We start from the raw sequence: 14,113 nt of genomic DNA, 5'->3' as shown, positions 1-14,113 counted from the left end.
AGGAGTGAGAGGATGGCGGTATCGCGGCGGCGGCTCGCCCCACCCCCTCCCCACCGTCTCTGCCCTTCGTGCATTTTTCGCTCCACCCCCTCCCCTCCCCTCCCTACACCTTTGCCTCGCTGCATGTTGCAGGCTTCGTGAGATACGACCACATCGGTGCGCCTTCCCTCACCCCTCACCCCGCCTCTCCGTCTCCCTCAGTTTGTGTGGTAGTAGACGTGCTCGTTAGAGTAGGCGCGCTGAAGCTGTCGACAAAGGCGTCGCTCGTAGAGCGAGAGGTGCGGCTGCGAGGGAGCAGCAGGTGGGTGTGCATCAGCGGCACTTCGGCCGCGCGGTGGGGCGTCACTCGAGCGTCGGGAGGTCGACCTTCTAGAGCGCGAGCCGCGCCGCGCCAGGTTGAGAACAGCGTTGTTCGGGGTGCTCCCAGCTCGTCGGCCTTCTGCAGACTTGTCCTTCGCCTTGGCACGAAGCGGCGCTGCGGAGCCCGCCCTCGAGGGGCCACGAGGAGCACCTCGTGATGCGACATGGCAGCCTGCCTGTCGACGCGGGGCCGGCGGCTGCGGCGGGATTGCCGCACCCGATGATGATGCGGATCGCGCGCCGCTCCCGATCACTTGCACAGCAGCAGCAGCCGCGGCTGATGACGACAGCGGTGCCGCCGCAAGCACGTAAGGAACTTCGAAGAACGGGGAACTGCGGTTTCGCCTCTCTGTCGGCTGCGACGTGCAGGCGCCGCCGCTGCCCGTGTCGGACGCCAACGACGGGGACGTCTGATGCTGGCGACCGGGGCACACGGAGGCATAACATTGATCTATCTGCGATGAGGATGGGCGGCTGCGCCGCCGACGGAAGCCACTCCGCGACGGCGAAGCTGGGACACTGCGCGAGACTGTGTCGTTGGACGACTCTCGATCCGTCGGATGCAGGTGGGACCGGTAGTGGCGCTGGGCGGCCGACCCAGAGGGAGGTCGTGATGGCGCTAAACGGGTCGGGCGGTCTTCAATAGCCTTTGTGTTGGCACACGCTGAGTCGGATGTGCCGATGGCGGTTGTGGTGTCCGCAGCGTGACAGGACGTGTAGCCATTTTCTGTAGAGGCCACGCGCAGACTCATCGCGGCAGGGTCGCAGACGGGCTTGCTGAGTCGGCGCACCAGAGCCTCCTCCTCTTTTCGGGCAAGCGAGGTGGGGAGCACGCCGCTCATGCGGAACATACAAGGCACAGGCGGCGGTGGCCTCACGGCGCTGCCAGCGGAAGCCATGCGGGATGCGGAGGCGGACGAGGCCCGCCCGCTCACGTGCATTGAAGCCCGCGCGGCATCCATGACAGTGGGCAGCACGTTGAGGGCAGACGTGTGCGACAGCGGTGGTGGCGGCAGAGACGAGCGTGTCTGGTCCACGTCTACGCCACCGCCGCCCTTCGCGTCCGTCCCACCTAGGCTCGCCGCCGTCTCCGCCTCTGGGTGGTACGTGAGCGCGGCAATCATGTCGGGCATCGCGTCCGAGTCTGCATCGCTGTCCTCGTCGCCGTCGCTGCTGAAGGTTGCCTTCAGCTCCTCCCGAGACACAAAGCACAGCGCCTGCTGCACTGGCTCATCCTCCTGCTCCACACGCGCGAAGCACTCGTAGCGGTTGATGGGGACAGTGTGGCGCCGGAGCGTGTCCATGAGACGGCGCGCCTTGGCCCGCGCCACGACGGAGATGGTGATCTCATCGAGGGGACGCTGATCGAGGTAGTGCGACCTGACAGTATCACGACCGGTGGAGGCAGTGGTGTCCGCCTTTGGACGGCTGCTACCGCTGCTCACCCCCTGCGGGTTTGAGGCGACGAGCGCACCGTCGCCTCCTGCCCTCTCCGGGGTTGCCACCACGTTCGTGGCAGCGCCCCTTTTACGGCACTGCACCCTCCTGCGGTGATTGCCCGCCGTCGTAGAGCCCCAAATCGGCCGCTCATTCCATGTCCCGTTTCTGTCGCCACTGCCGCCAACAGCCTTCTCAGTGACGACGGTCGAGCTCGCGGGACGGGCACCGGCAGAGGCGCTGCTCCGAGCGAGCAGGTTGCTCACCGATCTGCTCCCCCCAGACCCCTCCCGTGACGGCGACAACACAAAGCTTTCCAGCGCTGCGCCTTCGGACGGATTCTGTGCTTCCTTGCTGGCTGCGCTCGATGTAGGTGCCACGCATCCAGGGATTGCCTCCACCTCGATCTCCAGGCGCTGCATGATCGCCTCGAGCACCGCGCGAATCAGCCCGACGCTGCGCAGGTAGCGCACCACGGGCACAGGGCACACCTTCGACATCTCCAGCGGGAAGAGGCCGGCAAGCGCCATGCACCACGTCGGCAGCACACGCCACTGGCCGCTATTAGTCACCGGTGTCAGCTTCGTCTGTGAGTTCCACCGGCTGCTGCGTCTCGATGGAAGCGAGGGCGACGGAGATGATACTGCTGCAGAAGTCGGCACAGTGACCGTATACCTGGGGTGTTGCGGGAAGTGCAACGCCACCTCCTGCTGCGACGCCGTCCCGCTGCCGGCGGGGACATTTTGAGGAAGCGGCGATGTCATGTCGAGCCTCACCTCCTTCAGCTGGCGCTGTACAACGCGGGTGAAACCGCTCAAAGTCAGCCCGCCTGAATGCCCTTCAGACTGCACTGCGTGCGCGATGGTGCGGGCGACGTCGTCGAGGATTGGCTGCGGTGGCAGCTTGTGGCGCCCATCGTGCCGCAGCTGGGCTAGGAGTGCATACCAGTCGCTAACCCTCAGCGTCGCGGAGGCCGTCGCCAGGGGTGTCCGCAGGCACAGCTGGAAAAGGACGTGCATGCCTGCGGTCCCCGCAAAGGCTGCACCGAACGTTGACGCAGCCGGGGAGGCGGTGGTCTCCGTCGCGTCTTTCGCGACAAGCGCCGGCGAGGACGCTGCCGCGGCTGCAGGAGACCGTCGTCGGTCAACCACAGAGCGCTGCATCGGTGACACGGAAGAGTATAAAGGCGAGTTTCGTAGTGCCCGGGTGTTGCTCATAAAACTGGACACGGGCTGTCGCTGCTCCTGCGTGTGCGGCGCAGAGTCTAATCGGTGGCGTGGCGTCAGCTGTGGCAGAGAGGGGGAGCGCTCCCCACGTGCGACGCGCTCTGTAGAGTCGTTGGCGGCGTCACTGTAAGCCAGCTTTCGATCAGTAGATACATGATGACCGTTGGCACTGTTTACCCTCGACGTGCCGTCATCGGTATCATCGCCGCGGCGATGGGAGCGACTGTCCACCTTAGAGACGACGCCTGAGCTTCGCTCTGAGCCACGGCCTGCTCCATGGTCAGCAAAGGCACTGTCAGCAGCGGCAAGCTCACTCGAAGAGTCGCCCAAGCTGCGCCGCTTCTCCGTCGTTCGTTCAACGGGAACAGGGGCAGACGGGTCGGCGAGATTTGAAGGCTGCATCATCATCGCCGAGCCCTCTTCGAACGTGCTGTGTCGCCCTTGCGTCTTTTCTAGGGCTCCCGCTGAAGCGATTCGCGTGGCAGCAGGCGCCGCCGCCACACTTGCTTGCCCGTCGTTCTCGGCTACTGCTACTGCGGAGGCAGTCGCTGCAGCCACAGCGCCGAGCCAGACCTCCGGATCGATCAAATGTTGCTCCACCTCCGTGTCCGTGTCCGCTGCGGACGCATCAGCGACGCTGGAGACCGACGAAGCGTGCGCCAAGGTCGTGGCACACCACGGCAGTGCCTGGAGCGCTGAAGTCACCTCACTCGTGTAAACACCACCCTTCTCCACGTACAACTGGAGTGCCGCTTCCATCTGCTCTGTGGACAAGGCCGCAAGTGAATCGCTCGAGAGGGGCGCCCCCGAATCTGGCGGCTGCGCAGCAGAGCTGTGAGCGCCCACAAAAGCGCCGTCCACCCGCTTCGGCGTCGTCAGCGACGAGCTCGCACCACGCGAGGGACAAGAGGAAGATGGCCGTGAAGAACCACCGGTGCCACCAGTGATCACGCAGGCAGCAGAGGCGGGGCTCGAGCAAGTGGAGCGGGTATCACAACACGCTGTCTCGCCTACCCGCGCACCTGATCGCGGCGGCAGCATGGGAGACATATTCCACGTTACAGTGCCGTGCGCCACGCTCGTCTCCGTCCTGTGGGGGTCGTCGTTCTCTGGCACGTGTTCAAGCATCTCGAAGCAACGGCTACGGTTCGGCGACTCCGACACTGCGCAGCGATGGGCATCGCCGCTATTACCATCGCACGGGCGACGCAGCTGGCTGCCACTGGAGCTAGCGAAGCTGCTGCTGTCTATATCTTTCTCCCCCATCTCCGCGCGTGGCGCCTCCGTAAACTCGACAGATCGTGGGGTCTGTGCACCAATCACGCGGTCGCCACGCGGCGATGGGCCGATGGTTTGACGGTCATGCGAAGCAGAGGAAGAGGAGTGAGAGCTAGAGAGTCGCGCGGGCCTGCGGATGCCCTCCGAGGGGTGCATCCTCGACGAGGACGAGGACGAGGACGGGGACGGCATAGCCTGCGTGTGCGTGCGCTCTGGCCTTGCGTGAGCACTTTACAATTTCCTTCTCACTTGTGTCCGCGATGCTCGGATAACGTGCGCGTGCCCCCGTCGTGAAGAGGGTAACTGTGTGCGGCGTTGGCAAGACGGCCCCACCGAGTTAAATGAGTTTCTTCTCTGTTGCTCCGTCTGCGCGCCTCGCCGCTCGTCGCGCACTCTCTGAGAGTTTGATACAAGACAGGCAAGCAAGCAGAGGAAAGGTTCGCAGCGGCCGCGACCGCGCCGAAAACCGCGTGCAAATGAGGGGAGAGGCGAAACGAGTTCGAGAGGCCAGCGCAGATTGCGTCGTACGTGTGTACCTTCACCGCCGGTGAGAGAAGGATGATGGAGGGGGGGAGGCCGATGTCCCGGGCTCGTGTGCAGCGGCGCGGGAGAGTAGGCGCCCGTCACCCGTGTTTCAGCCGACACACACACAGAGACAGAGAGACAGAGAGACAGAGAAAGTAGCGCTTCACTTTGTGCGCTTCGCTGATGCGTCCACTGGGGTAGGATGGGAGGGTGCCAGCAGCACACACGGAGGTGGCTGCACCTTGTCAGAAGACGTGTGCCCTCCCTCCCCCTCTCCTCTTCCTGCTGCCCTTACTTCTCTTGCAGCGACGACTGCTACAGCAACACCAGCAGGTCGTAGCGGTCACCAACACGGCCAGCGACCAAGATGTGTGCCATGCAACACGGGCATTGTGGGGGCAAATGGGTGGAGAGATGTGTGCGGTAATGGGAGGAGGGTGTGAAGAGGAGAGAAATGGTGATCGAGTAGAGGGTGATGGCCACGATGGAACGCCGTGCAGGAGACGGCGGTGGTGGGCCCTTGGCTTTGGTCTCCGTCATGCGTTGCCGTAGTAACGGGTAGGACGACGAGAAAAGGGAGCCCGTGGGAGTTGATAGGAGCCCTTGTCAGTGTGCATGCGTGCATGCGCGTGGGGAAGGAGGAGGAGGAGGGGGGGGGCTCTGGTCCTCGAGCACTCGGAGAAGACGGTGACGTGTCTCGTCCGTGCCTGCTGCATGGGGGACGACGGAGATGAGCTGACGCCACACCTTTCCAGGCGCTGCGGGTGGCGACTTGGAAAGTCGTGCTGTGTGTTCTGTGTTTAAACGAAATGGTGCGGAACTTGTCCGCCGGAGGAGGGGGGAGGAGAGGACAGACGAGGGACGACGGGGAGGCGAGCGCGCACCGACAGGCAGAGACGTGCGTGGTGCTGTGACTCGTATACAGCAAGGAAAGGGACGAGGGGGGCCGGGTAGGGGCAGGGCGCAGCCGCCGCCACACCTCACGTCTCTCTCGACACGACCTTATCTTCGTCCTCCCATGCGCACCGGCCGCTTTAAGCCGTCGTCACCGCCTCATCATCGATGTGGCCCCCCCTCGTCATCATCCTCCTCCATGTCCTCATCGCACTCCCCGTTTCCGTGCAGGAGCTCTCGTAGCGTTACCTTGTGTGTGACACCGTCGGCGCCTGCCTTGGCAGCGTCTGCCTTCGCTGCCCGCTCCTCGTCTCGCATGGTGGGGGCCTCCTCCACGCACAGGGTCTCGCGACGTAGCACCACGCCATCCTGCCGTGCCGCGCAGTCCTTCCCGCACACGTACACGGTGATGGTTCCAAAGTCGCAGCCGTCATCAACATTGTTAGAGATCCCCTTTTCGGGGGCAGTGGCGGCCCCGGACGACGCAGATGTCCTGCACGCCGGCGTAGACGCGCTGGGCGATGCGACAGGTGACTGCTTGTCGACTGCATTGCCCTGCGTGATGGCTGCTCCCGGCGTCCCCGCAGAAGCCGCCATGGGGGCGGCGTCTGCCCGTGCGAGTGCGGTGTACTCGCTGACGTGCAGGTAGTACAGGGATGTCGGCATCACCTGCAGCTCTGCTGTCTGTGCAGAGCCGCAGCAGGCGCATGCAGGGATGGTGACCATGGCTTTCACTTTGTCCGGGTTCATGAAGATCGGTTTGACATCCTTCCCGCGCAACGACGCAGATGTGGCTGCTGGTGCTGCCACGGTGCGCTCGTAGTAGCGCAATACTTGATTCGGCGCTCGAGCAACCCGTGAGCGGAACTTCTCGTAGTAGTAGTCCGTTTTCTTGTCCTTCAGGTCCATCGTCTGCTCCAGCTGCTGCAGTTCTTCATCTGTGACGGTGCTCCGCGCGTTCTCCTCCGCCATCTTGATAAGCTCACGCTCGATGTCCGTCGGCACCACAACCTCCTTGGACGGCTCCGCATCGATGTAGACGTAGCATGGCGGCAGCACGGCCTCGGGCAGCTCCGACGGCAGCAGTGGACCCGTCTCAATCACCTCGTCTTCGTCGTCCTCGGCGGTCTCGGCGAGCGCCTGTTCATCCTCCTGATCCACCTGCACGCTAAAGGCCACCATACTGCTCGTCGGCTGCCGAGAGCAGTAGCCAGAGTTACAGGCAAACACGTACACCATGCGGTGGTGCGGATGGTTCGTCGGCGCTGTGGGCAGCGGGCTGTACGCCTGGGTAAGGAGACTCATAGCATGGCCACAGACACCGCAGCTCGTCCAGCGATGTATCTGTGCCTTGTCCGCGTCAGTCAACGACGGAAAATACGTCGGCGTGCCGCCTAATTTGGTTTCCGAAGTGAGCCGATCACGCTTATGGGACATGTAGCCGTCGAAGAGGCCCAGGAGCACAGTCGACGGCGTGGCGCTCATCGTGGGCACAGGCGCCTGTGTGTATGTGTGTGTGTGTGTGTATGCGGTTCGATCGTAGAGGTGGGGTGGTGAAGCCAGCTACTGCAGCTACCACTGCAGATGCGAGACGGGTGGGGGATGTGCGGCGATGATGAAAGCCACCGACGTGTTCCCCAGTTGTTACAAGCTCGGTCTCTGTGCCTTTCAGCTGTTTCCTCCCTGTTCCCCTTCAGTGCGCACACTGCCGGCGCCAGAGGTGAAGAGAGGCGCGGGTCACGGGGACGTAGATGTGTGTGCACGCAGACGGGGCCGCAGTGCCGGCGGCAAGAATGGCGGCGGAGTCGTCGCGGGGATGGGCGAGAGAGGTGAAGTGGAGCAACGCGGTGGTGGTGGTGGTGGTGGTGGAAAAGAGAAGATGCGTGGAGAGAGAGAAGCGACTGCGGTAATGAAGGGTGCCGCAACGCGAGGGGAGACGAACACACACACACACACAAGTGCACGCCGACATGCGCGTGCAACACGATACGTGCGAGAGAGAAGAGAGGGGCTGGCGCCTCCGCCTTGCTGCCACCCTTGCAGAGTCCGCAGCGGCGATGGTGTTCATCGCACTACATCAGTGACTGGGGAGTGGCTTCGTCACTACTCATCTTCGAGGTGTGAGCAGCCTCTCTCTCTCGGTGGCGCATGTTGCCTGGGTCATTTGTTATAGTTCCACGAAGGGGGAGCGGCGTGCGGGGGAAGAAGAGTTGGACGAGCGCATCGATGCGTTCTCGCGACGACCACCAACACAACCACGCGTGTGTCGGCCCGAATCGGTGTGTGGGGGTGGGGTGGGGTAAAGAAGTCATCCCCCCCCACACCCCCACACCCACACTGATTCGGGCCGGCACACGCGTGGTTGTGTGTAACCACATCCTCACAACAACGAGTCGCACAGGCGCGACTGATCTGTGTCCGTGCCTGTCTAGCTGTCCAAGTGATGAAAGAAAGGGAGGAGGCGGCGGCAGCGGCGGCGGCCGTGATGATGATGACGACAACGACCGTGGAAGAACTGCCACGCATCACATCACGACCATCCGCATTCGTTGCGGTTGCCCTTTTGTTTTTCCTTTGCCGAGTTCCATCTTCGGAACACGCGATTATACGCACTGTTCGTCTAATCATAACACCATGCTCCCCAAGGCAACGCATGCATGCATGCATGTGTGTGTGTCACTGATCGGCGCACACGGTCTTGTCCTCCCTCCCATCTCGATGGGGCAGAGCCCTCATTGGGAAGGTGATGCGGATGCAGGGGAAGGCAGGGAGGAGAGAAGGCAGGAGTGCTGGAGGGCACACGTGCGCCGTCATCGGAAGCACGAGGAATAAAAGGGAAGAAGAGAAGGGAGAGCAGTCCACAAGCACAAAATCTAAATACAGAGAAAGGCGCACGGACCGAAAGATACACACATACACACACAGTGTCGGAGTGAGACCCTCGGACGGACAGGAGGAACAGGACGGGGAGAGAAAGGGCAGGGAGGGCGGAGGTGAACAGATGCGCGGGAGGAGGAGGGCATGTCACGTGTATCATCACCACGCACACGTAGACACAAGCATGCCCCCCCCCTCCCCCTCCTCCTCCTCTGTTTTTCGCCGTCTTCGGCTGCTCTCGCGCTTACCGGGCCCACCCACCCCCACTACGGAGTAGCGAAGAGGAAGCCGTTCACGACGAAAAACAGCACGTACTCGGCCACCGTAAAGGGCAGGAGAAGGATGTTGATGGGGAAAGGGTTCGCATCGGTGTACGTCACCTGCCAGAGAAGCCCCATCGATGCGACCATGGCAGCCAGCGCCGTCGCCTTGGGGCTGTCCAGCGTCATGTCATCCTCCAGCAGCCCATAGCCCTTCGCGATGTGAACGGCGTGCTGTACAAACATGTGCGCGCCACGGATGCAGCAGTGCATCATGCAAATGGCACCGCACATCATGGACGCCAGCGTCATGGCGATCACGTTAGCCGCCGCTTTCGCGATGACGCCGGACCACTTCTTGTGCTCTACTGGCAGCGCGTCCTTCAGCGTTGCCTCCAGCGGGATATAAGTCATCGCCATACTCGCCAGCGACCCGCCGAGTGCGAGCGATCGGGCAAACCTCACACGCAACGCCGCAATCACCGACATGGTTGCAGCGCCGATGGTGCGGCCCGCCGCCTGAGCAGCTTCAATGTCCACCGACTTGAGGAACAGCGCAGCTTTACGAGAGAGCATGTCGCCGTCCCACACCTCCTGCACGTCTGTCACGCAGTTGCCATCGGTGTCGACGCAGAGGTCCTTGTAGTTCTGCTCCGCTGCCAGCTCGTAGTTGTGGTACAACACCTGGAAGGAGTGCTTGAGATCCTCCCAGCAGAGCAGGTGCACTGTCTCAACGACAGCGACCAGCATTGTGTAGGAGCCGCCGAAGAAGCAGAGTGCGAGGCCGAGCAACATCGGGCCGAACTCGTCCAGCCTAAGCGTGGTAGCCTGCTCCTTTGCGACGGAGGCGTAGCTGGCCGCTTTGGCGAGGTACGGTGACGCCTTGTCCAGCGCCTCGGAGGCCTGGCACGCCATCTTGTGCGCCTGCGCGAGGTGGTCATGGTACTGCGGGTAATTCTTCTCCAGCGACCCAAAGAGCGTGCGCAGCGGCGACTCGAGAGAGGACGGCATGCCTGGAGGCGAGCAAGACCAGTCGCGAACACCAACAGCAGTGTACAGTGTGAGAGTGTGAGAGAGCCGAGCAGGGGAGGGGGAGGGGGGGGGGTAGCAAAAAAACGAAGGTCCACGCACAGTGCGAGCGCACACACTTGTGATGCTTGCCTACTCTGTGGTAGCCACATCGCCGTAGTTGTGGCGACGCGCCGCCGTTGTACGCCGACGAGTCGACGGGCCAAAGCCCACCGCGGCAGGAGTGAAAGGGGTTGGGGGTGTGCATGATGGTGGAGTGGGCAAGGACAACGCGTGTGTGCGTGTGTATGGGGGTGAGGGAGGGTGAGGGAGGCGGAGGAGGGAGAGAGAAGTAAGTGACATACGCATACGTACATGTGAAAAAATCTACTCGGATGGAGGAAGAGAGAGCGAGCACAGCATCGGGCCCGCCCGCCCCCCTCACCGCAGGGGACGCTTGGGCGTCGCACAACAGGAGGGGCGAAAAGTTGGGCACACGTGCCCGTGCGCGAGGTGTGCCCCGACGCCTGCACCGACGCGTCTGCGCACGTGTGACCACCACCTGCCCCTCGCTGATGTGAGATGTGAGGGAGAGAGAGAGTCGGTGGGAAGGAAGACGGCAGTCTAGAGTGAGCGGGGGGGGGCGGTGCTCCACCCCCATCTTCTAGCCTGCTGGGGGCGTCGCCCGGTAGGGGCGGGGGGGGAGGGAGTGCGAGAGGGGGAGAGGGGAAGATGGCGCCCCCTAGCTCGGCAACATTGGGAGGAGGGAGGGTGGAAGCAAGGAGGAAGCATCCCAGCTCACGGAGGGCACTGAAGAGGAAGCAGGCAAAAGAAGCAGCAGCAGCACACGGAGTGCATCGTTGTGTGTGTGTGTGTATATATATATATATAGTTGGGTGTATACATATATCGGTGGGCATGTCTGTTGCTATGAATGGAGGGCGAAGGGGGGGCGTTATCTCGCGTGTCGCATGCCGGTCGGTCTGCCTGGGCATGTACGTGTGTGCATGAGCGACACACACACGTACACACAGACGTGCGGGGGAGAGGAAAGGGGAGGGAGAGAGGGCGGAGACTAAACACGGCGACAGAGCAGACACGGATGCCTTCAGAAGACGTGCATCTTGCACACAACGCTTCCGGTTGCTCCGGTGCCCACACCTGTCCGCACAGGCATGTACACATCCCCCTCCCCGCCCGACTCCCAGTGCGACTCCGCTCTCCTCAGCGGCAACAGAGCCTCCAAAAGGGTATCTAAGCGCTCGGCGTCGCCTTGAGCTTCTTGCCGCCCTTCTTCTTCGACACAGCTTTGCTGGCGCTTGGTACAACGCCGCTGTGAGACAGGGTCACGCTCTTCAGGAGCGAGCTGATGTCGCTGTCGTGGCGCGCGGCCAGCATCACAGTGCGCGGGTTCAGGCGGCACCGCTTCTTCCCGCTCTGTGCGGCCGCCTTCACGGACAGCTCCAGCAGCTCCGCGGTCAGGTACTCCAGCACGGCCGCCATGTACACGGCGCCAGAGGAGCCGACACGACGAGCGTACTGGCCGCGGCGCATCATCCCGCCAACGCGGCCCACAGGGAAGATCAGGCCGCACTTCGCGGACTTGGAGCCGCTCTTGCGGGAGGCCTTCTTGGCGCTGCGAGGAGTAGCCATGTTTACGGAGAGGAGAGAGGAAGGGGGTGGGTGTATCGGTCCGCACGAGTGCTGTATGAGGGTATGAGCGTGTGTGTAGGAGGTGGAAGGCGGCGGGCTGTGCCGCAGCGGCACGGAAGGTCCAACGCAGTCGCGAGGAGGGAGGAAGAGCGGGCGGATGCGCGAAGAGAGCGAGTTGAGATGCAGTGCAAGCACAGCAGTAGAAACGACATGTACGCACTCGGCAACCGCAGGGAGCCTGTGCTGCAGCAGCGCCTGTCATGCGTGTAGCGCGCCATTCGACGAATGGTGGGGCAGGACGCAAGAGCGGGTCCGCACGCAGATACGCGCGACTGGGCGACAGCCTGTACCCCGTCAAGAGAGAGAGCGCTGTGGTTCATCGTGGGTGAAGTGAGCTTTGTCCGAGCCTACCCTGACCCGTACCCTCTGCGGAGGGGCGGAGAGAAACCGAAGAAAGGAAGGAATCCAGTGGTCATCTGAGAAGCCATAAAACGAAAGATAAGGTCTCTATGGAGGTATGATGCGCCTCATCGCCGGTCCCCAAGTGGGGGCCGCCCGCGCACACGCGCACATACCAGCGGCGCGTGTGCGCTGTCAAGCCGGAGGGCTTACGCGCTCGGCGTCGCCTTGAGCTTCTTGCCGCCCTTCTTCTTCGACACAGCTTTGCTGGCGCTTGGTACAACGCCGCTGTGAGACAGGGTCACGTTCTTCAGGAGCGAGCTGATGTCGCTGTCGTGGCGCGCGGCCAGCATCACAGTGCGCGGGTTCAGGCGGCACCGCTTCTTCCCGCTCTGTGCGGCCGCCTTCACGGACAGCTCCAGCAGCTCCGCGGTCAGGTACTCCAGCACGGCCGCCATGTACACGGCGCCAGAGGAGCCGACACGACGAGCGTACTGGCCGCGGCGCATCATCCCGCCAACGCGGCCCACCGGGAAGATCAGGCCGCACTTCGCGGACTTGGAGCCGCTCTTGCGGGAGGCCTTCTTGGCGCTGCGAGGAGTAGCCATGTTTACGGAGAGGAGAGAGGAAGGGGGTGGGTGTGTCGGTCAGAGGAGGTGATGGAGAGCAATGAAGCTGTGCCCAGATGGTGGTAGAGAGTGTGACGTGTCGGTGTGTGCATCGATGGGCACACATGGAAATAAATAAAAAAGCATCACGAGAGTGTGGGGTGTGTGGAGGAGATGGGGAGAGTGCAGCAGAGCGCAGGCGGAAGAGAGGGGCAGCACAACGGCAGAGTGCTGCTGCTGCACCGCGGAGCACCACCGCACCACAGCGTAACGATCATTGCGCTCTTGGAGTCTGTGAACGGGTGCCTCGATGATGTGCGTGACGGTGGCTTTCACTGCCCGAATTTTCGGGCGTTGTCTGCGCGTACGCATGCGTTGTGTTTGGGTAAAGGGAAAAGGGGAAGGGGAAGTGGGGCAGTCGAGGGGCCACTCACGTCCCACGGAGTCGTTAGTAGCCACCGCGACTAGCTGCCTCTCGCGCACCCGCACACGACTGCGGCGTCGCATCTCTTTATCGGGACACGTACTGCCGTGTCGCCTTCCCCCACCGCCTCGGTGCGCGCGTCTGTGCTGCCCACGTTTAGTCCGCGATCTGCTCAAGCTCCTCATCCGTTAGAGGCACGCTGATAGGAGCCACAATCACGTCTGACACCCGGATGAACTCCGCCGTGTCGAGCCGACACTTGCAGTCCACGTGGCCACCGCCAACGTAGAAGATCGGTGGTGCCAGCTGTGTAACACCGACGCTCAGGATCACTGGAATCGGGATAGCAGTGCCGAACGGGGCAACGGCGCCACTGCACACCCCCGTCAGCCTCTCCGCCTCTGCCGGATCAGCGAGCCGGAAGTTAAATTTTTTCTTTCCCACGCCGGGGTTCAGCTCTTGGATCGCGCGGCCGACCATGTCGGAGTTGAAGCGGTCCACGTACTGGTACACGACAAGGTAGTAGCGCGAGTTGTTGCGGTCCGCGCAGTCCTTGTTCGTGCAATGTGTGTTCTCCATCAAGATCGTCTTGCACAGGTGACGAATGCTCGGCGCGTGCAGGGCGTCGCGCCGCCACTGCAGGTTCTCCTGATAGTAGTTCGACGGCACCCACATGAACTCGGTGGAGTGCAGCCCGCTGTCCAGACAATGGCGCCGCAGCTTCGCCACCTCCAGGGGATCCTTTGGGTCGGGCTGCAGCGCCGACAGGTCCGCTGGTGCCTTGACAGCGCTGCTTGCACCGCAGAACGACGCGTCCGAGGAGGCTGCACCGGCAGCGGCTCCATCAGGGGCGGCGTGCCGCAGCAGCAGCTGCTGCTGCAAGTCCTTCAAGCCGGACTCGATCACATCAAAGCGCTTCACCAGTTGCGCAAGGCGCTGCTCCAAGGACGAGGCTGCAGCACCTGGCATTGATGGGAAAAGGGGGAGAGAACGAAGAAGGGGCTGTAAAGGCGAATGATGGACGGGCGAGGAGCGCGGGCCGCGCGTACGGCGTATCTGGGGGTGCGTGGGCGAGGAAACAGACGAAGAAGACGAGGGAGAAGCCGTCAAATTGTGTGTTACGTCGGAAGTGTCCCTGCGCACGCGCACATACCCCGGTGAGAG

The 14,113-nt window shown here is 62.8% G+C and overlaps 6 protein-coding genes across 6 annotated transcripts; all 6 read right to left on the bottom strand.

Moving 5' to 3' along the window:
- Nucleotides 1-197: 197 nt before the first annotated feature.
- LMXM_21_0960 (conserved hypothetical protein) lies at nt 198-4,493 on the bottom strand (the record flags this gene model as incomplete). Its single annotated transcript, XM_003875303.1, has 1 exon — nt 198-4,493. One exon carries the CDS (start codon nt 4,491-4,493, stop codon nt 198-200), a length of 4,296 nt encoding a protein of 1,431 aa, XP_003875352.1.
- Nucleotides 4,494-5,882: 1,389 nt separating this feature from the next.
- On the bottom strand, nt 5,883-7,157 carry LMXM_21_0950 (conserved hypothetical protein; the record flags this gene model as incomplete). Its single annotated transcript, XM_003875302.1, has 1 exon — nt 5,883-7,157. The coding sequence occupies one exon, from the start codon at nt 7,155-7,157 to the stop codon at nt 5,883-5,885; it is 1,275 nt and encodes a 424-aa protein (XP_003875351.1).
- Nucleotides 7,158-8,863: 1,706 nt separating this feature from the next.
- On the bottom strand, nt 8,864-9,868 carry LMXM_21_0940 (conserved hypothetical protein; the record flags this gene model as incomplete). Its single annotated transcript, XM_003875301.1, has 1 exon — nt 8,864-9,868. One exon carries the CDS (start codon nt 9,866-9,868, stop codon nt 8,864-8,866), a length of 1,005 nt encoding a protein of 334 aa, XP_003875350.1.
- Nucleotides 9,869-11,119: 1,251 nt separating this feature from the next.
- Nucleotides 11,120-11,518, bottom strand: LMXM_21_0920 (putative histone H2A; the record flags this gene model as incomplete). The annotated part of the gene is made up of 1 exon (XM_003875300.1): nt 11,120-11,518. One exon carries the CDS (start codon nt 11,516-11,518, stop codon nt 11,120-11,122), a length of 399 nt encoding a protein of 132 aa, XP_003875349.1.
- Nucleotides 11,519-12,112: 594 nt separating this feature from the next.
- LMXM_21_0915 (histone H2A) lies at nt 12,113-12,652 on the bottom strand (the record flags this gene model as incomplete). Its single annotated transcript, XM_003875299.1, has 1 exon — nt 12,113-12,652. One exon carries the CDS (start codon nt 12,650-12,652, stop codon nt 12,113-12,115), a length of 540 nt encoding a protein of 179 aa, XP_003875348.1.
- Nucleotides 12,653-13,105: 453 nt separating this feature from the next.
- On the bottom strand, nt 13,106-13,918 carry LMXM_21_0910 (conserved hypothetical protein; the record flags this gene model as incomplete). The annotated part of the gene is made up of 1 exon (XM_003875298.1): nt 13,106-13,918. The coding sequence occupies one exon, from the start codon at nt 13,916-13,918 to the stop codon at nt 13,106-13,108; it is 813 nt and encodes a 270-aa protein (XP_003875347.1).
- Between the last annotated feature and the right edge of the window lie 195 nt (nt 13,919-14,113).

Source organism: Leishmania mexicana, chromosome 21 (assembly GCF_000234665.1).
Source record: "Leishmania mexicana MHOM/GT/2001/U1103 complete genome, chromosome 21".
NCBI lineage: Eukaryota > Euglenozoa > Kinetoplastea > Trypanosomatida > Trypanosomatidae > Leishmania > Leishmania mexicana.
The sequence above is the reverse complement of the archived record's forward strand: the minus strand, read 5'-3'. Positions and strand labels throughout refer to the sequence as shown.